The 25575-nt window shown below is 43.2% G+C and overlaps 1 protein-coding gene across 6 annotated transcripts in view; it reads left to right on the top strand.

Annotated features, from left to right (window-relative positions):
* MBP (myelin basic protein) overlaps positions 1-25575 on the top strand; it is a 206753-nt gene that overhangs the window by 97168 nt on the left and 84010 nt on the right. For all 6 annotated transcript variants that reach the window (XM_061594145.1, XM_061594171.1, XM_061594181.1 and 3 more), the window contains one exon: positions 3490-3583. In XM_061594145.1, the coding sequence (XP_061450129.1) occupies positions 3490-3583 (94 nt within the window). The remainder of the gene's footprint in view (positions 1-3489; positions 3584-25575) is intronic.

Here is a 25575-nt window from a genome sequence, read left to right on the forward strand (position 1 = left end):
TCCATCCATTGCAACACATCATAAACATATTTCCAACAAGTCTTGAAGCATCATGAATGTACTTCATGATAAAGATGAGGAAGGGATGATACATGCCTGCAGCAAATTGTGCTTTTAACCTCTCTTGAGTGAAGCTTATCCCCCTTCTCAGCAGTGTCTCAAGAGGAATAGTGGAGGCAGTGGCATCTTCATAGTGGCTGAGGGAGCTTCAGGTTGGTGGCAACAAATGTGACACCAGCACCACTGTGAAGAAGAAGATGATTACAAATCAAGTATATCTTCATGTAATATAAATAATTAAGAAGCATTTCTCCGTGTCTCAATATAAAGTTAAATAAGATACAAAATAGAGATGTGGACATGTTACTTAATTGTGAAATTACCTGGATGCATTAGCACCCTTCACATGTTGCACATGTGAAGGAGGCTCCATGTGATGAAGGGTCTGTAGGGATGCAAAGCCGACCCTGCCTCCAACATTGTGCATGCTGACAATCTCTAGCTATGATGTCAATGCCCTGAATAGGGATATCTGCACTGGGAGAACCTATACACATAGACTATACACGCATAGGCTTCCATGTGTCCTATAAGCCCAATTGCACAAGATTCTAGAATATATAGAAGCCTACATGTAGAAGACCCTCCGTGGTGCAGAGTGGTAAGCGGCGGTAACGCAGCTGAAGCTCTGCTCACGGCCGGAGTTCAATTCCAACAGAAGGAGGAAGTCGAATCTCCGGTACAAGGGGTCGAGGTCCACTCAGCCTTCCATCCATCCGTGGTCGGTAAAATGAGTACCCAGCATATGCTGGGGGGTAAAGAAAGGCCGGGGAAGGAACTGGCAATCCCACCCCATATATACGGTCTGCCTAGTAAATGTCGCAAGACGTCACCCTAAGAGTCGAAAACGACTCGCACTACAAGTGCGGGGACACCTTTACCTTTTTACATGTATAGAGAACTATGTGCGTAGGCTTAGCTCTTTGCCTAAATCATGGGAAAAAAGCAAGGGATGGGCATTAAAGGCTGCAATCCAATACGCTTCATCTGAGAGTAAGTCTCATTAAACTCAATGGGGTTTATTTCTGAGAAGTCATCTATGGAATTGCACTCTACATCATAGTTGGTAGGCTTCATAAAGTAGTTTTAAGAGGGTTTATAAATATATGTAGACAAACTCACAATTTCACTTTTGTGTTAGAATAAAAACAATTCAACGTTAGTGGAAATATAAAGCCCATAAATATAAGACTTGGGGACTGTCATTAAAATACACCATAAGCAGATCATGAATCTCTCCAGCCAGCTGAGAGAGAGTAAAGGGAATATGCTCTCTCCACTCTTTTCATTAAATTTTGAGCAGTATGTTGCAGGACATCATAGGACACCGGGAAAAGAAATTAAACAGCTAGATTAGAATTAGGTTTTCAAATCCTTCTGTGTAGTGGAAAATGCTCACAGCATCTGGTAGCCCTAGCAACTGAGCCAAGTTCAAGGGGCTTGTTTGAGATATAAAGCCCTGCACAGCTTAGGACTGAAATACTTGATGGATAACCTGCTCCCATATACACCTGGTGGGGAGTGCTCTCTTATCTGTCCCTCGTCTGCTATATATCTGCTAGGCGTCAGTGAGTGAGAGGGCATTAGTCATCATGGCACCCTGATTATGGAATGTTCTCCCTTTCCAAGCTCAACTGCTGCTGACCCTGTCCTTGATAGATTTTCGCATTGTTGAAAAACATATTTATTTGCCCAGGCCTTTTGTTAACTGTTCATTGGGGAGGTTGACACTCTTGCCCTTGCTGGACCTGTTTGTAACTATTGTTTTAAGGTGATGTTGGTTTTATATAAAGTTGGTTTTCTTCTGAACTGTACTGTATCCTGCTCTGGAATTATTATAATGAAGTGCAGACTAGAAATTTCTTAAATAAAATAATAGAGAGCCACACCTACATGGGCTTCTCCCTGCACTTAAGGGGAAGGGAACAGCTTGAAGTGAAAGGTGACGTGTATCCGTTTCCTTGGAACTATAGATCAGAGCATATGAATTTAAGACTCCTGCTTTGTAATTAACTAGTTTTAACTGCTCCTCCTTCAAAATGTCTCTGGAAGGGGAAGGGAGATTTTCTCAAGTCAAGTGTGACATGGTGCAGAAGAATCACCTGCCAGTATCATGCAAGCAGCAGGACTCACATTGAGCCCACCCTGCTCAGTGTTTGCTACCCAGTCTGACACTTATCTCAGGATGCTTGCGGAGATTCTGTATGCTGACTGAAAGCATTCAAAGCCTCGAGGGGAAAAGCCCTGTGTAGTCCAGGAATTCTGGAGCCCAAGGCTTCATTCTATATGTCTGACCTGTCGTATTTCACTATCTCTATCCATCTGCATCTCTATCCATCACAACATCACACAGCAAATGCCATATGGTTCAGTCCATCTTTTGAACAAAACCACAAAGAAAACACATCACCGTGAAAAACATTTCAAGAGAAATAGATTGCCAGTGGTTGTTTTGCACACATGGAAGTGACAGGGATCCTGAAAATGGAATGCATTTTAATCTAAGAACTAAGCTCATACAAAGAGAGTTGTACTCGTTATAAAGTGACAGCATTCAAAAGCAGCTTATCTTTAACAAATGTTAGCAATCTTGCCACTGAAAGATACCCAGTTTTATTGACCCTTGAGAATCACATTTGCTACTTGAGGATTATGTGTGGAAGTTCATTAGCTGTGTGGAAACAATAGTCCTTAGCCACTATCACTTCTTTTGGCCCAGCTATGCCAAACAGTGACTTCATTCTTTGTATGCAGTCTTTTTTCACCTCTGCATCAGAAATTCCACTTCTTTTCCAATGGTGTTGTCCACAGCGATTGGCAGCAACTGTCCAGTGTTTCATATCATGGTCTGTCCCAGCTCTACCTGTTGATGCCAGGGATTAACTGGGACTATCTGCATGCAAAGCAGATGGCTGTATGGCCCTTCCCAAAGTCACAAATTGGTGGGTCAGTTAGAGACTGCAGGCATGGCAAGGCAGTTAGAATATGGACTAGGTTCTCACAGTTTCACGGCCAACATGCTGCTTCCTAATCTGTGCTGGCTTTTGATGTTCTCCAGCACCTTTTGTTTCCACATTCACAGTGTTAGGACAGCATGTGAGCTGAGACACATTTGTTCTCAACTTCTAACTTTAATAACATCTTTCTATTGCTTTCATAAAATCAGGAATTAGCCTTGGAACCTGTATTTACTGTCAACACTCTCCACAGCCCATGTAAAGAAGTAATTTAAATAGGATCCATAAGCATGTACAGAGTCTATTTTCTGTACTCTTTATCTTGGATTAAGAGTCAGACTTCAAAGCAGCATCCGCTTTGCTCCTAATGTATTTCTTTGTAGAAATTGAGTGCCTTAAGTGATATATTTGCTGATGTGCAAACATTTCTTACAGCTGCCCCTTTGCTGATTTGTGTAATGTATCTTTTCAGAACACTGAGGCAAAAGTGGAGGAAGCTGAAAATAAACCAAGCCCCAAAGCAGTACGGCTAACTCAGGAGCCCTCGGAAGATAATGAAGTTTTTGGTATGTGTCCTAAGAACTAGAAACTTGATGCTTCATCCTCTAACAGTTTCATTGTGTGTGACCTTAAGAGCAAAACTTACAATTGTGTATCTGTTACTGGGTTAAATGAAATCTCTTTGTAGATTTGTGAAATACTGACTCTGCAATTCTAGGCTCATTGCAAAAAAGGAAAAAAAGTTCTGATTTAAATGGGACTGAGGCCAAACTGGACATGATGGCTATAGTTCTGGCACAGTGTGGGCCCCAGTTACAAAGAACAAGAGGAAGGTATGCTTTTAAAAGCACCCTTCCCCTGTCTGTGACTTACCTGTCTCTCTAGAAATACTTTGCTTCTTAGCCAGTTTGACCACGTGGAATAAAAATGCTTGCAGAAAAGGGCTGCAAGGAAGTAAGGCTGGTGGGAGGATTCTGCATTTCTCCTCCGCCCAACTTTTTATTAAAAGCACACACTGTCTTTCTGTCCACATGATTTATGCAGATCCGTGCTTTTAATGTTAGGACATGTTTACAAGTAGCTGCATAGCTTAGCCAGTTGCACTAACTGTGGCTTCTTTGTGTTAACTTTCACATTTCAACTAAAATTGCAGTTATAAATGTAGTCTTTCTGCAACTTCCCATTCTCCCCCAGGAGGGGTGAACGTTGTTCAATCTAAATTATTTCAAGATACCAGATTTTTGTTTTGAAAATGTAGAATAGAATAAATCTGTATTGCTCAGAGTCATAGGCCACATGAAACGTGTGTTCATTTATTAAGGTGAACTGTCCAGTTCTGGTGACAAATCCATTGATTTGTGCAAGATGGAATTCTTGTAATGCTTCTCGTCTGGGAGTTTGGAGGTTTAGTTTGCATGGCAAGCAACATATAAGTCAAGTGAGGCCAGAGCTAGACATCAGAGAGCATGGCCAAAAGCAGCAGCCCTGTGTGCATACTCCTCTCCCCCCACCTCATAACATCTTTTGTTACAAAAACACAGGTCATGGCATTGTTGCAGTGTGAGTCCCCCCCCCTTGCAAATGAGAGCCAGTAAAGCTGAACATGAAGTCATGTCACTCATTTTGTATCATTAAATGTTATTAGGGGATGGAGGAGGCCGAGATGTGTGGTTCCTGCTCTTGGAACATGTTGTTGCAGCCTGGATTTGTTTAAACCTGGGGGGGGGGAACCTGTGGCCCTCCATATGTTGCTGAACTTCACCTCCCATCATCCCTCACCATTGGCCATCCAGGCTGATTGGATGATGGGGCTGAGGGAGTTGGAGTCCAAGAGCTTTGGGAAGGCCACAGGTTCCCCACCCCTGGTTTAAACCATGTTTGATTTGTTGAAGTTTTGTATTGTGGTTTCAAACGACACCCCGATCCAACCCCTCCCAAATAAATCAGCTATTTATTTTGCCAAAAAAAGGGAGTAAACTAAACATGTTAAAATGAGCCAAAAGGCTTTCCCAGCTTGAAAAACAAACTGGAGAAGGAATTCAGAATATGCAATTCACATACACATGTTGTAATATGGAAACTAGAGGGGAACACTAAATGCCATTTTAAAATAAGTAAAGTTTCAGTGAAGTCAGCATGCTATATATGTAACATTGATCACCAGCATAGTGGCTACAGATGAGGTCAGCGATGCCATTGCAAAGAAATGAAACAGACAGAAGGGGGAGACATAGTTCTACATGTTTAACATGATACTGTGTTTTACAGCCCATTCCTATGCATATTTACTCAAAAGTAAGTCCCACACCGCTGAGGTGAATGAGGTTTAATCCCAAATAAATATATAACAATACACTACACTATCCACAGGTTTTTTGTAGGAGCCTGAGTCTATGCATCTGCATGCTAGGACTGAGTTCTGCTTCTTAGTATCTGAATATCCTGTATACCTCTGTCACAGTATAACCTGTGATTGTCAAATGTGACAATATACATGGATTACCTCCTCTAAACTTTATGCAAATGCCTTCGATTTAGGAGTTTAATCTTGGGTGGAGTGTCTTAGTTATATGAAACCTCACAAGAGACTCGTAACTTTGAGCTCACACAGAGATGGGAAATACGGTACATGCCATTTTTGAAAGGGGTTGCTTTTCTTATAACTATGTTTTGAAACAATCAAATGGTTTGTGACATCCTAAAGACTAGGGTTTTGTTTGTTTGATTGATTGATTGATTGATTGATTGATTTGATTTTGTGGCGTAAGCTCCATGGGCCACAGGCCGCTTCATCAGATGCATGGTTGATCCTAAATTGGCAAGTGCGTGCATGCGTGCGTGCGCGTGCACACACACACATAGTAGAGTTGTGAGAAATGTAGGGGAGCGAGGTAAGAGGGAAATGCAATGCAAAAAGAACAGACAGTGACAATTACTTAAAAGCAAAATATTGACAAGGTAGAGTTGGTGATAGCACAAACATGGTATTGGTAAGCACAGTAGTGTTTTGTTTTGTTTTTAAAAAAATGTAATCCCAATTCAAGCCACAGGTGACAGTATTGAATTGCCTGATGAATTGTAATTCAGCAGTTTCTGGAGTTTTCCTTTATAGTTTCTGTGTTCAAGGATGGCTACCTTAAAGTCAGTTAGATTTAACATAACAGTGTGCTGGTAGGTTAAAATATTCTGGTTTATGTTCTGAGTTAGTATTATTTATTACATTTTTATCTTGCCCTTCTCCCAGGAGCTTGGATCTGTGTACAATATTTTACCCTTTCCATTTTAGCCTCACAACAACCCTGTGAGATTAGGCTGCGGGATAGTGATTGGCCCAAGACCACCGAGTGAGCTTCATGACTGCATGGGGATTTGAATGTAGGTCTGAGTCTGCCACTTTAACCACAACACCATAATAGTTCTCTTAATTTATTCATCACTACTAGCCAGATAAAGCTTTACATACAGCTACTTGTGTTGCATATTCACCCCTTCTCCTTTCAGCTTGCACTGTTGAAATTCAAATTATAAGTTCTTTGAAACAATTGAAACAATGACCTGCTCTTTTGCTTATGTTAATTTATAAAATGCTATGTACATTGATTGCACTATGTAAAATAATATCAACTTATAGTGGCACAGTTCATTTTTCCATAAGGACTTTTTTTGACGTGTGTGTAGTGGGGAGAGGTGATAACCTTAAGTCACACTTTTGTTTCATTTGGTAGTTTCTTGAAAATATCAGAAGGCTGTTGTGAAGCCATTTTAGACAGCAGTGTTCTCAATACATTGACAAAAAGTGGGACAATATTGTTGTTGTGAACACTAAGCCTAAATGATCAGCAAGCTTACTCAAAGGTAAGTTCCACAGTGTACATAGGATTGCAATCAGGATATCTTGAATGTGGCAGCATGTAGCTTAAATGGTTCCTAAAAAGAAGAAAAGCTGGATTAGTTTCTCTTAAACTTTGAAATGTAAGAGAGAGATCAATGTTGTAATTTACAACAAAAATAACCAGACATCTACAATTGCAATATGCTTTCATGCCAAGGAAAAGACCCAAATCTAATTTTGATACATGTATTTGGTAAATGTGGGGCAAGATGGCAATTAAGTGAATAATGAACTTTGCTCTGCAAAAGTGTAGAGCTAGTGTTGAGCGCAAGAGTCTTCACCATCAGTCCAGAGACCAAACTGGAGTGGCAAAAGAATGTCCTGCTTAGGGTACAGCCGCATCATGTGCCTAGAGGACTCTCCTTTCCTGTCCTATGAATGGACTCCACAATTTTTTTTTATTATTTTCTGCAGACCATGCAGATTACACATTTTGTCCAGTGACAGGAGTCACTGTGTACTTACTTCTCCCCACTAGTTCCAGGGCAAAGGAAAGGGAACTGCTGTGGGCCCAAACAATGTATCTTTGATATAGGTTACAGACTTGTAGAGGTTGACTTCCTGTGATCCACAGTTTCTCTCACCCCTGGTCATTGAACTCACAGATCATTAAATCCACTTGGGCAATCTCTTTTTATGGGTGAGTCTGGGGCCACATGTAGAGGTGGCCTTAAGGGTTTACTAGATCTATATTTTCTGTGAGATGTAGATAGAATAGTGTTTGTAAACACCTTTTTATGATCTTCTAGCAGCCTTGTACCCAGTGTCCCTCAGGAATTCTAAGAAACTGACACTGATTTTATGATTTTATGCCTTCTACATTAAATTTTACCTTTGTAGTCCCCTTTAGTACCACTATATATAGATAGATAAATATATAGTATTTATGTATTTTAATTGTATTTTATGTATTTTAATTTATTTTAATATTTTTGTGATTTTATTGTTTACAATTTTATTATGTACGTGTTTGATTTTATTTTTGTAAGCCGCCCTGTAAAAAGCTAAAGGTCTCCCCGCACTTGTAGTGCGAGTCATTTCCGACTCTTAGGGTGACGTCTTGCCACGTTTACTAGGCATATCATATATATGGGGTGGGATTGCCAGTTCCGACCCCGGCCTTTCTTTATCCCCCAGCATGTGCCGGGTACTCATTTTACCGACCACGGATGGATGGAAGGCTGAGTGGACCTCGACACCTTTTACCGGAGATTCGACTTCCTCCTTCCATTGGAATCAAACTCCAGCCATGAACAGAGCTTCGGCTGCATTACTGCTGCTTACCACTCTGCACCACGGAGTCTTTCTAAGCCGCCCTGAGTGCCCTATTATAGAGTAGAAGGGAGAGATAGAAATATTTTAAATAAGTTAATTAATTAAAAAATGTGCTGTTTTGAAATCAGTGCCACTTTGAAAGGTTCAGTCCACCATCTTGATTCAAATGACATCCAATTTGTATCCATGAGTGTGGCTTTAAACCAGAATGCTTTCTTACATCCTGTTGCAACACTAGTGAAGACATCTTCCCAGGAATTATCCCACCATTGAATATTCTCATTCATAATGGGATGCTAGCTTTTAGGTTAATGCCTTGATATAAAGCAAGGATGGTGTCGGAAGGCAGAGCTGGGGTCCCAATCCCGGGGAGCTGGATCCCGGAGAGTTGGGAGAAGAGTATTCGGATGGATGGCAGAGGGAAGGGGGAGGAACTTCCCCCCTTTGGAGCGAAGACGAAACAGAGGAACTGCCAGTGATAAGGTCGCTTAGCAACGGGGAGCCTGAGCCCTCCCTGGACATTCTCACGCCTCCCCCTCTTTCAGGCTCAGAGCAAGAGGGGGAAGAGGGAGGGCTGCTCACAGCCGAAAAGCGGGGAGGCAGTTTACCATCAGCCCCTCCCCTATCCCCCATCCTGGAATCGGAAACTTCAGAAGAGGAGGGGGTGATGCTTCCCCCCTCACCGCGCACACGCAGACAGCTGAAAAGACAGGAGAGAAGGGGGGAAGGCGGGCAGTACCTGAGGGGCAGTTAAGGAGGAGCGAAAGATTGCGCGCCCGTTTGGCCCCTTCTTAAAGAACAGGCGGGAAGAAGTCCCTTGCTCTGTCAACTTTCTCCCAATGCCGCAGGACCTGTATCCCTGTATTGATTCATGTGAAAACGCAGTCTTTGTTTGGACATTACCCTAATAAAACACGAATTAACTACAATTGTTGGTCTGGTTCCTGAGTCACATCCTGGGCCTGACAGCTTGACAGAGCCACCTAAATCACCCTCAACGCTCTCTTCACTTGACTGGGACAAGATGTCAAAGGGAGCAGCGGGGGGGACGAACCCCACTTCTGAGACGGAAGAAGTGGAACTCCTGAGGACTAAGGTAGCTGATTTGCAGACGGATGTTCAAGCCCTGCTAGCAGCAGTCAAGGCGCTGAAGATGGATAATCAAACCTTGAAGGCCACGATAGACCAGATGCGAACAGCCCCTCCAGCTGCTGTAGTAAAGGTTCCCATTGGATTGCCCCCAAAATACGTGGGACAAAGTGATCAGTTGGCAACCTTCGTGGCTCAATGTGAGTTATATCTGGATGTCAGGCACACGGAATTTCCAGACGATGGGGCTAAAGTAGCTTTCGTGATTAGCCTCCTGGAGGGAGAAGCTGCAAAATGGGTGACTCCGTATCTCGTGAGAAATGATACTGTCTTAGGAAGGTACAGAGGATTTATACAGGAGATGGCCGAGATGTTTCAAGACCCGCAAAGGGCTGAAACAGTAGCGCGGCAACTAGGCGCTCTGAAGCAAGCTAAAGGGACTGTTTCCGAGTACACTAACGCTTTTAAAATTCTGTCCCAGGAAACTGGTTACAATGACGCCGCCCTGATGTTTATGTACCGGAGTGGATTAAATGCTGAAATCCTGGATGAGTTGGCCAGGACCTCCCCCCCCGCTGACCTACCAGGGCTCATCCGGCTATGCCTACAGATAGATCACCGGATGGAAGGAAGGCGCCTGGAAAGGAAGCAGGAGGTCCCGAGATACTCAGCCTCGGCATCCCGCAACAAGACCCTTCCCACTACAGGGATGGCAGGTAATGCAACTGAGGGACAGGGAGGGGCTAGGCCAAGACTGTCGGAAGAAGAAAAGGAAAGACGACGCCGGGAACGTTTATGCTTTTATTGTTCAAAGCCGGGCCATGTGGCCAGAGACTGTGGACTGAAAGGGGGGAAAGCCGAGCCGTCAGGAAACTAGAACACCCAGTCCATGTGCAGGCCGGTGGACTGGGGGCAGCGTTGTATAAAGGCCCCCAACAATCCAACCTCCCTCAAAGGGGGTGTTGGTCTTGCCTATTCGGATTACAACTTCCAGAGGAGTGGTGTTTAATTCCACTGCCTTAATTGACAGTGGAGCCTCCACAAATTTTATTGATGCAAAGTTAGTCAAGCGTCATGGAATTTCCCGGTGGAAACTGGACGCTCCCCTAGCTGTGGAGACTATCGATGGGAGACCCCTGAAGTCAGGAGGGGTGACACAAGCCACGGAGGAAGTGAAACTTCAAATCCCTGGGCACGAAGAGTTCATTTTGCTATACGTGTCAGATCTCTCGAACTTTGAGGTGATTCTGGGAATGCCCTGGCTAGCAAAGCATGAACCCAAAATAAGTTGGAAGGAGGCGGTGGTGTGGTTCACCTCACAGTATTGCCAGGAGAACTGTCAACCTGAAGGAATCAAGAACACCTTAGCGGGGGCAGTGCAAGAGATCGAGCAAGTGACCCTGCCGCCAAAGTATGAAGAATTCAAAGATGTGTTTGATGAAAAAGAGGCAGAGACTTTACCACCCCCCCACCGCCCTTACGACTGTGCGATTGATCTAGTGCCAGGAGCCAGCATCCCATCAGGGAGAATCTACTCTCTCACAGAGAATGAGAGGGAGGCCCTGAAGGAATTCCTGGATAAAAACCTGAGGCGAGGATTCATACGCCCCTCACAATCCCCTGCTGGAGCGCCACTATTGTTTGTGAAAAAGAAGGGGGGGGAACTCAGACCCTGTAACGACTATCGCGCATTGAACCAGATCACCATCCCCAACAGCTACCCGCTGCCCCTGATCTCAGAGTTGCTGGACCGACTGCGCTCTGCAAAAATCTTCACGAAGTTGGATTTGAGAGGAGCGTACAATCTGATCAGAATGAAGGAGGGAGATGAATGGAAAACAGGATTCTTGACCGCTTACGGACAGTATGAATACCTGGTCATGCCGTTCGGGCTTTGTGGAAGTCCAGGAATTTTTCAAAAATTCATGAACAACGTGTTTAGAGACTTGTTGGACACGTATGTAATCTGTTACTTAGATGATATCCTGGTGTTCTCAAAGAACCAGGAAGACCACGACCAGCATGTGAAGACGGTGTTGAAGAGACTGAGAGAAAATCACCTGTATGCTAAATTAGAGAAATGTGGATTTGACCTCAAGTCTCTAGACTTCCTTGGATATCGAATCTCAGCGGAAGGCGTGGAGATGGACCCAGGGAAAGTAAGCTGCATATTGGACTGGGGCCAACCTGTCACCAAAAAGGATGTACAACGGTTTTGGGGGTTTGCCAATTATTACAGAAAGTTCATTCCAGGGTTTTCCAAATTAACAGCTCCTCTGACTGACTGTTTAAGGGGGAAGAAGAAGTTTCAATGGACAGAGAACGCCACCGAGGCCTTTGAGGAGCTGAAGAGAAGGTTTGCTACTGAGCCCATTCTGCGCTTTGCTGATCCGAACCGCCCTTTCGTACTGGAAGCAGATGCTTCAGATTTTGCCATCGGGGGGGTCCTGCTACAATTAGACCAAGAAGGGAAGGAGCTGCACCCCTGTGCGTACTTCTCTCGGAAGTTAAAGCCTGCAGAGAAGAACTACACAGTTTGGGAGAAGGAGCTGCTGGCCATCAAGGACTCTTTTGAAAACTGGAGACAATACCTAGAGTGGACCTCTCATCGAATTGAAGTGCGCTCCGACCACAAGAATCTTGAAAGCCTCCAAACCGCCAGAAAGCTGAACCAGAGACAGATAAGATGGTCCCAGTTCTTCACTAGGTTTAACTTCCAGATTACTTACCATGCCCAAGCCAAAAACCAGAGAGCGGATGCCTTATCCAGACAGCCACAATACAAAGAAAGTGAATCCGAGGACCAGCCTCAGTACGTAATCCCGCCAGAGAAATTAACGTTGGGAGTATGCCAGCCTTCATGGGAAGAGGAACTCAAAAAGGCACAACAAGAAGATGCAGACATGCTAAAATATCAGCAGGAGATGGGACAAGGTCAAGACTCAGAAGTAACCTTTCACTGGAGAAATGGACTGTTATGGTTCAAAACCGCCAGATATGTGCCAGAAGGGTAATTAAGGCTCAGAATCCTACACCAGTGTCATGATTCCATCACAGCGGGACACTTTGGGATTTACAAGACCATTCAGAACGTGGCCAAGGACTTCTGGTGGCCTAAAATGCGTCGGGATATTGAGAGTTATGTAAAGTCCTGCTCTGTCTGTCTGCGGACAAAAACACAAACAGGGACACCAGCAGGACTGTTACAACCGTTGCCTGTCCCACACGAACCCTGGAAGGACCTCTCCATGGATTTTATAACTGATCTACCCAAGTCCCAAGGAATGACAGCCATCTTAGTAGTGGTGGATCTACTTACCAAAATGGCACACTTTCTTCCTTGTGCAGGGGCCTTAGAGGCTAAAGAAACGGCCAAGTTATTCATAAAAGAAGTCTACCGGCTGCATGGATTGCCAAACAGCGTAGTCTCAGACCGAGGAACTCAGTTCACAGCCAAATTTTGGAGAGCAATGTGGAAACAGTTGCAGACGGAATTAAAACTCTCCTCCGCCCATCACCCCCAGACAGATGGGCAGACGGAACGCTTGAACGCCGTTTTGGAAAGATATTTACGAAGTTATGTGTCCTATCAACAGACTGACTGGGTATCATATTTGCATTTTGCAGAGTTCGCCTACAACAATTCTCTGCACTCCAGCACTCAACAAACCCCGTTCTTCGCTAATTATGGATTCCATCCTAAAGTCTTTCCAAGCAGCTCAGAAGGAATGCTGGTACCGGCAGCTGAGAACTTCCTTAAGGAATTGCAAGAGGCGCAACAGACACTGAAACAGCAGTTAAACGAAGCCAAAACGGAGTACAAGCGAGTTGCTGACCTGCACAGGAAGGAGGGCCCCCCCTTCAACCGGGAGACCAGGTATGGCTGTCCACCCGCTTCCTCCAGATGCCGGGCAAATGTAGAAAATTACAAGACAAGAGGGTGGGTCCTTTCGAAATAGAAACTCAAATCAATCCCGTGGTGTACCGACTGAAGCTGCCTGACACGTTTAAAATACATCCTGTGTTCCATCGATCCCTCTTAACGAAAGCCGCCCCTCCCAGTGAGTTACGGCCGGAGGAACCTCCCGGAGCTCCACTCCTGGTAAATGAGCAGCTTGAGTTTGAAGTTGAGGAGATCTTAGATTCCAGGATCAGACGCCACAAGCTGCAGTACTTGATTCACTGGAAAGGCTAGGGGGTGGCTGACAGATCATGGGAAGATGCAGCTGATGTGCATGCTCCAGAATTGGTAAAACTTTTCCATCAACGTTTTCCCCACCGTCCCAAGCCAGACAAGGGGAGGGGGGCACAGCCTGGGAGGGGGGATGGTGTCGGAAGGCAGAGCTGGGGTCCCAATCCCGGGGAGCTGGATCCCGGAGAGTTGGGAGAAGAGTATTCGGATGGATGGCAGAGGGAAGGGGGAGGAACTTCCCCCCTTTGGAGCGAAGACGAAACAGAGGAACTGCCAGTGATAAGGTCGCTTAGCAACGGGGAGCCTGAGCCCTCCCTGGACATTCTCACGCCTCCCCCTCTTTCAGGCTCAGAGCAAGAGGGGGAAGAGGGAGGGCCGCTCACAGCCGAAAAGCGGGGAGGCAGTTTACCATCAGCCCCTCCCCTATCCCCCATCCTGGAATCGGAAACTTCAGAAGAGGAGGGGGTGATGCTTCCCCCCTCACCGCGCACACGCAGACAGCTGAAAAGACAGGAGAGAAGGGGGGAAGGCGGGCAGTACCTGAGGGGCAGTTAAGGAGGAGCGAAAGATTGCGCGCCCGTTTGGCCCCTTCTTAAAGAACAGGCGGGAAGAAGTCCCTTGCTCTGTCAACTTTCTCCCAATGCCGCAGGACCTGTATCCCTGTATTGATTCATGAGAAAACGCAGTCTTTGTTTGGACATTACCCTAATAAAACACGAATTAACTACAATCGTTGGTCTGGTTCCTGAGTCACATCCTGGGCCTGACAGATGGGGAAACAGATGTTGCTGGACTACAGCACCCATCGTCTCCAATCATTAGCCATACTAGCTAGGTATGATGGGAACTGGAATCTTAACAATTTCTGGAAGGTCACAGCTTTCCCATCCCTGATAGAAAAGCTTGATTTTGAGTATTTATTAATATCTGTGTTGTGGCAGAACAAGTTTACATAGATGACAGGAGTAATGGAATTTGAAGAAGGGAAGACAACATTTTGGGCAAGGTATGTGCGTCTGTGCTGGCCAGACGAGCATCATCATATAAGAGCCACACTAGGGAACTGAAATGCAAAATAATGACCCAGTGGTATTTATTAATGTACTATGAAACAATGCATCCTTTCTTAAGCACTGGAGAGAGGTGCAAGAAACAATGTCATGCATGGCAATTATGCCCAATAGTGAAGAAAGTTGGGAACAAGAAGTTATGATGCACTTTAACGGCCTATCCCAATATTACAACAATGGGTACTGACGTATCCCATAATGTAAAAAACCAGTAACCCACCCTCATCAGTAAAAAACTCTTCGGATGGGTCATTTAAAAAAATGTCTGGACTTGCTTCTTGGACAATACAGAAAAAATTATACCAACGAAGTGCAATAGATGCCATGGGGAGGGGAGACTGAAAGTGTAGGAGGATACATCTAAATACTTCAAGTCAAGTCAAGTCAAACTTTATTGCCTAGCCATAGGCCATTGCAACTTGTACAGTACCTGTACAGTAACTGATCTTATAAAACAAAGATTAAAAACATACAATATATTTCATGGATTATACAGGATAGTTGGCTTAAAAGCTCCCTATAGATTACTCTGTCATTGGGCTGCCTGTGCCGCCTGGATCTTTTGCACCGCACAGGCGAAAAGAGCGACCCTGGGGTCTTTGTCGGCCAGAAGAGAGACAATAATATCCTGAAATGGTCTTCTCCCCATCAGCAGATCACTCAGAAATTTAGACTGGGGATGTGCATATAGAGGGCATTCTAATAAATAATGCGGCAGATCCTCAATCTTCTTAGCCCCACAGGTGCAAAGTTGCTGGGACCACTGGATCTGATTGTATCGGCCCGCCAAAATGGCACTTGGCATTGACTGGAACCGAAGTGCAGTAAAAGATTGTCTAAGGTTTGCTGTCATAGAATGGGCCAAATAAATCGCCCTATGGTGGTCCTTTTTTATGACCCCATACCATCTAGATGATTTGGAGTTCGTGATCACCAATCTATCTAGCTGATGACAGCGGAGGAAAATTATCTCTTTCAACCTTATTCTATCATATGCAACTGAAGTAGGTGGTGAGATGTGGTACAGGGGGTATATATGCCAGAAATCCTATCCCCCCAAAACCTTTCTCTAGAGGCTAACTCACCGCATAGTTTCAGTATGGTCTTGGAATGAGAATTTTTAATTGACTCCCAAAAGTTAAACAGTGCGCCATGGATGTGGGCGCTGATGGGGGGGGATGCCCAACTCAGCGTGCAATAATGCCGCCGGGGTACCTGCAGGCAGGCGCAGGAGTTTTTTTAGAGAAGCTCAAGGTTACCTAAGAGAGGACCATCCCAACCCCAAACCGGGGCTCCATACGAAATCTGGGATATAACTTTGCTGTGATAGATTTTCAGTGCTGGGGGTATGAGATTGCCTCCTGTTGACCTATAGAAGCTAAGGATAGCTCTGCATGTTCTCAGAGCAATAGCTTTGGTGTAATCAATATGTTTTTTCCACGAGAGGTTGTCCTGGGAAAATATGCCCAAGTACTTAAAAGAACGGCATTGTTCGATTGGCTGGCCTTCCATTGACCAGAGAAATTTACGGAGCCTTTTACCAAAGACCATAACTTTAGTTTTGGCATAGTTGATCTGTAATTTTTCTTTTGTGCAGAAGGCACTACATTTCAGGAGTAATCTCTTTAGATCATTACGTGTAATGGAGAGTAGAAGCATATTGTCTGCATACAAAAGTATCGAAACTTTCCTGCTCCCTGCTGCAGGGGGGGGGAAATTCTGGGCCCGTTAATTCAGTGACTATGTTATTGAAATAGAAGTTAAAAAGAAAAGGGGCCAACAGACACCCCTGTTTTACTCCCTTATTGGAGACAATGGGATCTGATAGCACTCTTGCTTCATTATCAGTATACAATTTCCTGATAAGAAATAGAAGCCGTCTGTCAATGTCTGTGTTAGCTAACTTAGTCCACAGCGCTGATCTGTCGATGGAATCGAATGCCGCCACCAAATCCATGAATGCGGCATACAAATGTTTCGTGGGGCCTGACATACATTGCCTTGCAATCACATAAAGAGTTAGGCAGTGGACGGACTTCCGGTTGGCTGCCTAAGGCGGAGGACGTGTGTTTCTTTGCTCTCTCCCTGATCAAACATTAGCAACATTAACAACATCAACAACAGACAGGTGGCAATTTAATTTACCTCTTCATTTTATCTTATCCTACTTTCCCGTGAGGAGGGACGACTGTGAGTTCTTTTCTGTAACGGCTGGATATACTACCTCATTGGCCTTTCTGAAGCATCGGACGGAGAGTGCTCATTGATATGAGCTATTAACTGTAAGTCTGAAGCCTCTCTCCCCTCCCCAGGTGGCGTTTAATTACTTTCAATAACAGTAACTAACAAGACTGCTTACCTGTACAACAGAGATCAACTAAGGCACAAATGGTCCTGACAAGAAAGGCCAGGAAAGTGCTGGGAGTACCCCCGCTGTTTATGAGCTTGCCTCGTAAGGGAAGAACGTCTAAGAGGAGGCGAGGGCCGGCCCCAGTTTCTCCATCTCATTTAAAGTCGGGTCTAAATACTTGAGAAGTTAATAGAGCTGATTACTTACTGAAGTGCTCCTTATGTTACATTTTTAATGCTTATCAGGAGGTAGTTCTTTGCAGAAAATAATAACATGATGAAAAGCTTTAAATTAGCAATTAAGATTTATTTTTAAATGCATTAATATTTCAATGACATAATAGCTTGTATCTGTGCTGCCTTTTGAATTATGTGCTTCATTTATGTAACACATTCATGACCATTCTCCAGCAGTGATAAACAAGATGAGAAAAGCAAGCACAAATGCATGACAATTTACCTCATTATTTCTTTTATTGGCAGACATTGTGGAGTTGCCATGCAGTGGATAAGGCTGTGAGGTTTTTGCAGTTCACAGTGATCTACTTTGCTGGGCAGCTTCTGCCATCAATTGTAAACATAATTGTCCCTTGAGAGCAAGTTTCAGCATTAATCCCAAATAGTGACAAACTGACACAAAGTTCATTCTGGTTTGAGAGCGCTGGGAGTTTGTTGCAAGGCGGTGTCATGATCACACTACAATCCTTCCCTGTTTTTATTCATTTTAAGGTGAGGATTTTAGTAGTGCTGTTATTGATTATCCACCTCTAAATAGATAGCTATTATCATGCAGAATCTAAGCAAAATTGCCTGACACTTTGAAGGTTGTAATCCTATGAACACTTACTTGGGAGTAAATTCCATTGAACTCAATGAACCTGATATCGTTAGCTTCAGCTAGATGGAGGCTACAAATAAATATTGATTTCTGTAGCATTTTGTACAAAACGTAAGGGATGTATCCAATGCTAGTCCTACTCAGAGGAGACCCATTGAAATTAATTGACATGGCTAACTTTGTTTTTTAAAAAAATATTAATTCGTTTTAAAAATATTTTTTGCTATAGACAGTATCTGTAATAATACTGTAACATTATTTTCCTTAAATTATCGCAGCATACAGCTTACTCCTATATTATCCAACACCAGTTCTTTTTAATAAACGTTATTGTGGGAGCCCACTTAGCCCTTTCTCCATTACTGGTTTTATGTGGTCTCAGCATCTCGGTTAACTTTATAAACTCCAGTTGTTTCCCAATTTTCCTTATTAAATTGGGTTTTTTGGACCTTTCTTGTCTCCAGTGTTTAGCAAAGAGTATCCTAGCTATCGTCATTATGTATAAAGTTTGTGTCTGGTACTGTGTGGCACTTTCCTGGCCTTGGGTATAATTTAATTGGCAGAGCAGCGGATCACCTACTACATTTATGTTAAACTTTTCTTGAACTAGATCTATCACTACTTAGGTCCATTAATTTCAGTGCTCTGACTAGAATTTAGTTGGATACAACCTCATCCAAATAAGTCTCCAAATCCAATGCTAGTCTGCTCTGAAGTGGGTTTGATGGGGATTGCTCTCAACTAAGTATATAGAGGATTTTTTTTTAGTACATCTGACCACAGTATAGGTGTTCTGGAAAGGAAGTGCAAGTAATTCCTTTCTGACTTCAGTGCTAGAGAGAGAGAGAGAGAGAGAGAGAGAGAGAGAGAGAGATGAACAATTTATTTTAGACAGCTGGAGGGAAAAACATAGCCATACTATTAGCAAGGGTTTTTTAAAAATCAGTCAGTTTTTATCAAATAAAAATACTGCCCCTTTTAGATGTTCTGAAACTATGTAGAAAGAGAAGGAAACTATTTTAAAAACCAGGAAAAATAAAGAAGGCACTCTGATGAGATGTGGAAATGAGGCAAACTGAGGTGTTGGAGGCTGCATAAAATGAGATTGGGGTGGGCTATCCTCCTGTCATCTAAAATATGTACCAAAAGCCATACTATTAATCTCAGTTACCATTTTGCTGGATCCCCAGTCCATCTGGCATTAATATCCCTCCCCATTCTCTTCATCTCTACACAACATGTCCTCTTCTTCTTAAAGTTCCTTCCAGGTTTGGGCAACTCAGGCCTTATTTGAAATGGAAATGGACTGCTTTCAAGTCAATTCCGACATATGGCGACCCTCTGACTAGGGTTTTCTTGGTAAGTGGTATTCACAAGAGGTTTACCATTGCCTTCCTCTGACTCTGAGAGGCAGTGACTGGCCCAAGGTCACCCAGTGAGCTTCATGGCTATGTGGGGATTCGAACCCTCATCTCCCAGGTCGTAGTCCAACACCTTAACCACTACACCACACTGGTTCTCCAGGCTTTATTTAGATCACACTAATTCCGACTTGAAAGTATGCAATCAATTATTTCTTAGCTTAAAAGCCATGTCCTGCATATGCCACCCATCCCTTTATTCTTATTAGCTGCAAGCATAAGCATAATACAGGCATACCCCGCTTTAACATACACAATGGGACCGGAGCGTGTATGTAAAGTGAAAATGTACTTAAAGTGAAGCACTGCTTTTTTTTTTACTTATCGATGCATGTACTGCACTGCAATCGTCATATATGGGCATAACTGATGTAAATAACACATTTATAACTAAAATAAACATAAAATAAAATAAAGTAAGCTTACCTTTAATGTAAGCTGGCAGATGCAAAATGGATGAACGAAAATTTACATGTATTGCAGGAAGGATGGAGAGGGCATATCTTCTACTTCATAAGTCGAGTCATCAAGGGCTAGACGCTTCGTTGCTGGTGACTTGGATGGACTACCTGAAGTAGGAGTAGGGCTTGGGGCTGATGTCGATGCTAGAGATGGATCAGTGGATGTTGATGGTCTGGGAGATTGACTGGGTGCTGTTGCTGGCCTTTTGAGAAAGTAGGTGTCTATGGAGGTTTGAACTGTAGCTCTTTTCTTTTCCCTGTAGATTTCTTTGTAACAGGCATAAGCCCCCGAAATGTTTGCATTGACTTTGGAACTTCTTTCAAAGTCCCTATTATGCTTTTCAAAAAGAGCCATGGCGCTATCAAGATGACGGAAAGCTTCCAAGAGAACTTTTGAAGTTAGGCCTTCAGGCTGTTCCATGGTCTCATCCTCACCCGGCACATTTTCTTCCTCTCTCTCCTCTTCAAGTTCAAGAAGATCTTCATTGCTGAGGGGTTCAGTATGGGACATCATAAGTTCAGCAACATCTTCTGCCTCCACTTCCAGCTCTAACTGCCTTGCCATCTCTACATTATTTTCAGTAACATCAGCTACAGGCTCTTCAAAGGCTTCGACATCATCAAATAACTGTGGGCATAATTTTTTTCAGGCCCCTTTTATTGTTGTTTCCTTTATGTCATTCCAAGCATCTCTTATAGTTTTGATGCAATCCAAGATGTAGCTTTTCCAGAATTTCTTTAGGACTTCTTGCCTTGTCCCCTCTTCATTTTCTATTGCTGCATTATACCTGCTGAAGGTTCTTTTTAAGTAGTTCAACTTGAAGGTGGCTATGACATATTGATCCATGGGCTGCAGGAGTGAGGTGGTATTCGGTGGTAGGAATTCCACTCGAATGTTAGGGTTCAGTTCATCTAACGTTCGAGGGTGGCCAGGAGCATTGTCTACAAGGAGCAAAATTTTAAAAGAGATATTGTTGTCCCTGCACTAGACTTTCACCTCTGGTACAAAGCAGGTGTCAAACCAATCTTCGAAAACGGCTGCAGTCACCCATGCTTTTCTATTAGACCTCCAATGCACTGGAAGTCTAGTTTTAACGTAGTTTTTTAAAGCTCTCGGGTTTTCCCAATGATAAATTAGCATAGGCTTTAGTTTCAAGGTACCGGAGGCATTGCCACCTAACAGAAGGGTTATCCTTTCTTTAGCTGGCTTGTAGCCTGGCATTGTTTTCTCCTCTCTGGCGATGAAGGTTCTTGCAGGTATCTTTTTCCAGAACAGCCCAGTCTCATCCACATTAAAAATTTGTTCTTCAATAATTTTGGCAAGGTTGCATGGATAGCTTTCTGCAGTCTCAGTATCTGCAGCAGCTGCCTCTCCTTGCACTCTGATGTTATATAGGTTAGACCTCTTCTTGAACCTGTCAAACTATCCACGGCTTGCAACAAATTCGGCATCCTTTGCTGCCTCACCTTTCTTAGCCTTCAGGTCATTGAATAGGCTTAAGGCCTTACTTTGAATCATTGCCTGGCTTACAGGAACCTGGCATGCAGTCTGATTTTCTATCCAAAGTATTAAGAGTCTCTCCATATCTGCAGCAACCCTATCCCTTTTTCTAATTTTTGTTGTGTTCACTGGCGTAGCACTCTTAACTTCCGCAAGAATTTTTGCTTTGCTCCTCATGACTGTGCTGTCGTTCGAGTGAAGCCTAGCCTTCGGCCTATCTCAGCTTGAGAAACACCTTCATCAGACAGTTTAATCATTTTAAGCTTCATATCTAAGGTGATAGATTTATGACTTTTCTTTGTATCTGCCATTATGTACTGTACTGTACAGTACTGAAGGCAAGGGAAAACAGTACCAATACACACACCCCACACACACACACGCTATTGGGAGTCACAAGCCAGCAGTGGCAAAAGCCAGAACTAATGATGGGCAGAGACAGAGAGAAAAAGCAGGAAAGGAAAATGGGACAATGGAGAGGTATAAAATGGGACAATGGAGAGGTATAAAATGAAATCAGGGTGATCTAAATAATTTTTTTTATTTTTTATTTTTTTATCACAAACAATTACAGTAAAGCAGACGGGACAATGGAGAGGGAGAGGTATAAAATGGGACAGTAAAATGAAATCAGGGGGATCTAAAATGAAATCAGGGGGATCTAAAGAGCACGAGGTGCCCCACACACGCACGCACGCACAGAGAGCCGCCACCGACCTAGGCCGGGACAGGCAGAGCTCTGATCGCTCTTTACAGTACTGTAAAGTAAAGTACTTAAATGTGAAATAAAATATCTTTAAATGATTACAGTACTGTAAAAGGTTCTATCTCCAAGGCAGCAGCCGCTCAGATCACTAGATCGCTCAATCGCTCCGCTCAGATCACTAAGAAGACGACGCTTCGCAACACACGTGGCACATGGAACACAAGTTCCATCAGTGTCCATTATTGCGAGCGAAGCACATACATTAAAATGGGGTATGGTGGAGTATGGAGCATGTACATTATAGCGAGGCGATGTTAAGTGAAGCGACATTAAGCGGGGTATGCCTGTACTTCACATAGATGCAGAGCAATGGCCACTCATGTCTGGCTAGAATTTTACCATCCCAATTAGGCCTTCATATATAGCTATGTTGACACTAAAATGCCATTTGCCAGGCTAATGGCTTGACTTTTTTATGATTTGATGATTTAGTTGTAGAAAACTGCAACTTTATGCGTTTCTAACAAATGAGTAGATTTTTTTAAAAAAAGTAAAAAATTGGGGTGCATGCATTTTTTTTCTTCAGAGACTGATCATTTCTTGTTTGTTTATTTTTAAAAATCAAAGAAAGATCTGATTGTACATTTATATGGTCCAGTCTTAAGACAGCCAGGATTTCTACACAGGACACTCTGATAGACACTTTTTGGGCTTTCTCACACCATCACATGTGGTTTTTAATATAGGAGAAAATGTGGCTTCATAGTAGAACATATGTTTGTTTTTGCCTCTATTGTGTGTAATGTAAAGGTCCTTAGTGTACTGGCATGCAAAAAACTTAACGCTGGAGCAAGATCAGTGGCCACAATTTGCCATTAAAAATTAGCAAGGACCCAATAAAGGAAAGAGAAATGCAGAGATTTCTGACATATTCCACATGATTCATTCTAGTAGTAGTCTCTTCTTATTGCTGGCAACTTATTTGGCCTGTGCAACCTTCTGATGGGCAAAAAAGCTATATGAAAGCCAAAGGGGGAGAAATCTAATGCCCTGATCCCAACTACCAATCCAACCTATGCTAATTGTGACTAACAGTTCAAGCCTATAGATGTCTACTGAGAAGCAAGCCCCATTGAGTTCAAAAAGACTTGCTCCAAGGTAAGTGTCAATAAGTTCTGCAGCCTTATACCCACTTGCTTGGGAGTAAGTCTTATTGAGGTCAGTGTGACTTCCTTCAGAGTCAACATGCACAGCCTTACATTTTAAGTTGGTTTTAATGCAATGGACCTTAGTTGCAACTAATTTTAGCTGGATCAAGACCATAATGTGTAAGCAATCAGGATCAAGCTCAGGGCTCCAGAGGTATATTTATTTGTTATTTATTTGTTAAATTTTTATGTCAACATCAAAATGTATAGAATTGATAAGAGCAGGAACTGGAATGGGAGAACTTAGTTTAACTAAAATGTGTAAACATTTTATTTTGGGTTAAGTGGTGCGATTCATCAGTCTCTGCAGGTGATCTTTGGCATTTGATTTCAAGTCTGGCATTCTAGAGTTATACTAATTGTTAATTTAAAGGTCTCGTTACTATACGATGATTCAAAACATCTTTCAAACTCTTAGCCCCTTGGTATTTCTTTTTTAAAACCTTGCAGTTATTTAAAAGAACATTTAAAGCTCATTAAGCAGTATAGCACAGTGGGGAGGAGAGCCTGACTAGGAGTTCAGAGTCTATGAGTTCAAATCCCTGCTCATGTGTCCTGGGTGTAAAGGGCCAGCTAAAGATCACCCCCACAGTGAGTGGCTCAGGGGTTATGTGCCCTGCCACCTGTGCAGCCGTGGGCAAGCTGCATAGTCCCAAGGAGCCCAGTTGCCCCCCAGCTGGCAGTTGCGGACAAGGAAAAGGCTGGCTTGTACAGCTGTGGCAAGCTGAGCAGGCCCTAGCCAGCTGGGGAGGACTAGCCTCAGAGGGAGGCAATGGTAAACCCCCTCTGAATACCGCTTACCATGAAAATCCTATTCATAGGGTAGCCATAAGTCAGGATCAACTTAAAGGCAGTCCATTTTCCAAGCAGTTTTATTTAGTATGAGAGAACCTGCTTTTTGTTTCATTTTACAGGCATGAGGTGTATCTCTTTAAAGACAGTCAAGGAGCCCACAGTGTCTGGGTTTTGTGTTTTTTTATATATTTGAAAGGGGGAGAGAGAGAAGTAATAAGAACTTCTCAGTACACTGACACTTGTGTAGAAACAGCCTGGTGGTGACAAGACGGCAGTTCCTTGTGAATATCACAGCGGATCCTTCATAATGTTCTCCTTTATTTCAGTTGCATTGGCAGGAGGCTTGCTCTCTAGTGCCTTCCCTATGCTCCACTCACCCCTTTTTATGGCTCCAATGAAGCACTTAGTTTATCAGGGTTTTCTAACTGCACAGCTTGCCAGGGACTTTATAAAGACCCTCCATTGCAATAGTGCTTAAATATTGATCCTCTCCAAACTGGTTCAGTTTCTGATACTAGCATGCTGAGCCACTTTCGTTCTGTTTTTTCTGTTGGCTTAGGCAGTATTTTGAAGCAGAGCTTACTTTTTAACGTTAGAAATAAGAAATGGGCAACTCATTCATAAACAAATGTGACTTAAGAACTGTAACTTGAGTTGCAGGCTGTCACCTCCTTTGCATATGTAGGTTAGACCACTACATTGTGTTGCATATGGGCCTGCCTTTGAAGATTACTTACAGACTTCAGTTAGTACAGAAGATGAGACATATCTTGCAAGCTTTTAAACAGCCACACTAGTGGCTGCTCCATTTCAGGCATTTCAAAGTATGTGTGCCAACCTATAATGCCTTAAATGGCTGGGGACTATACTTAAAGGACTGCCTAATACTGAAAATTGCATGCATGCATGTGCAAAATGCATCGACTATTTACATGTTTGCAAGGAACACAAGTCTGCAGAGATGTTTTCCCCTCTGCTGTGATCTTCTTGCAATTGATCTTCTTGCCGGGAGAAGAGCTGCCGTTGCATGACTTCAGAGCCTTTCCCCTTCCCTGCTGAACAGCTGATGGTTAGGAGGGGACCTAGGGGGCCAGATGAAATCTGGCTGTGGCTACATGTGGCCCACAGATCAGAGGTTACCAGCCCTTGTTCTGCATCATGAACCTCCCCTAATACTACAGTAATCATATGAGCTTCTCCTCTAGGTTCCCACTCTTAGGATTTTCTTTAGAACTCCAAGCAAAATGGTCAAGGACCGTTCAGGTCACGACTGTCATCAATCTTTTATTTATTTCAAAATACTACTAACTCCATCATCTGAAGTTAGAAAACAACTGGAGGGGAAGACTTTGGAGTTGTGGCACCCTGTTTATTATGCACATTTCCAGTGAACTGTCATCTAATGTGTTGTCTTTTCAGGGCTAGATGAAAATCTTTTCAAATTTAATTTAATTTTAAAATTAATTTAAATTTAATGCCTTTCAGCATGCAATGTGATTTGGGTGATTAGGTTTTATTTGCTCTACTGGATTGATATATTTGCTGTTAATCTGCCTCATGTTTAATCTGCTGCAGTTTTATATTTATGTGTGTTTTTGTATGCCACCATGATAGTTTTCACTAATCTTGATCAATATGCTTAATATTCCCAAATCTTGATATACATGCTTAGACCTCTATCCTAAATCTGTTTATTTTGAAGTAATACTGAAAAAAATTCCACAGTAGACCTTTTGAGATTGAGCTTCCAAAAGTTGGGAA

This window comes from Rhineura floridana, chromosome 1, assembly GCF_030035675.1.
Source record: "Rhineura floridana isolate rRhiFlo1 chromosome 1, rRhiFlo1.hap2, whole genome shotgun sequence".
NCBI lineage: Eukaryota > Metazoa > Chordata > Lepidosauria > Squamata > Rhineuridae > Rhineura > Rhineura floridana.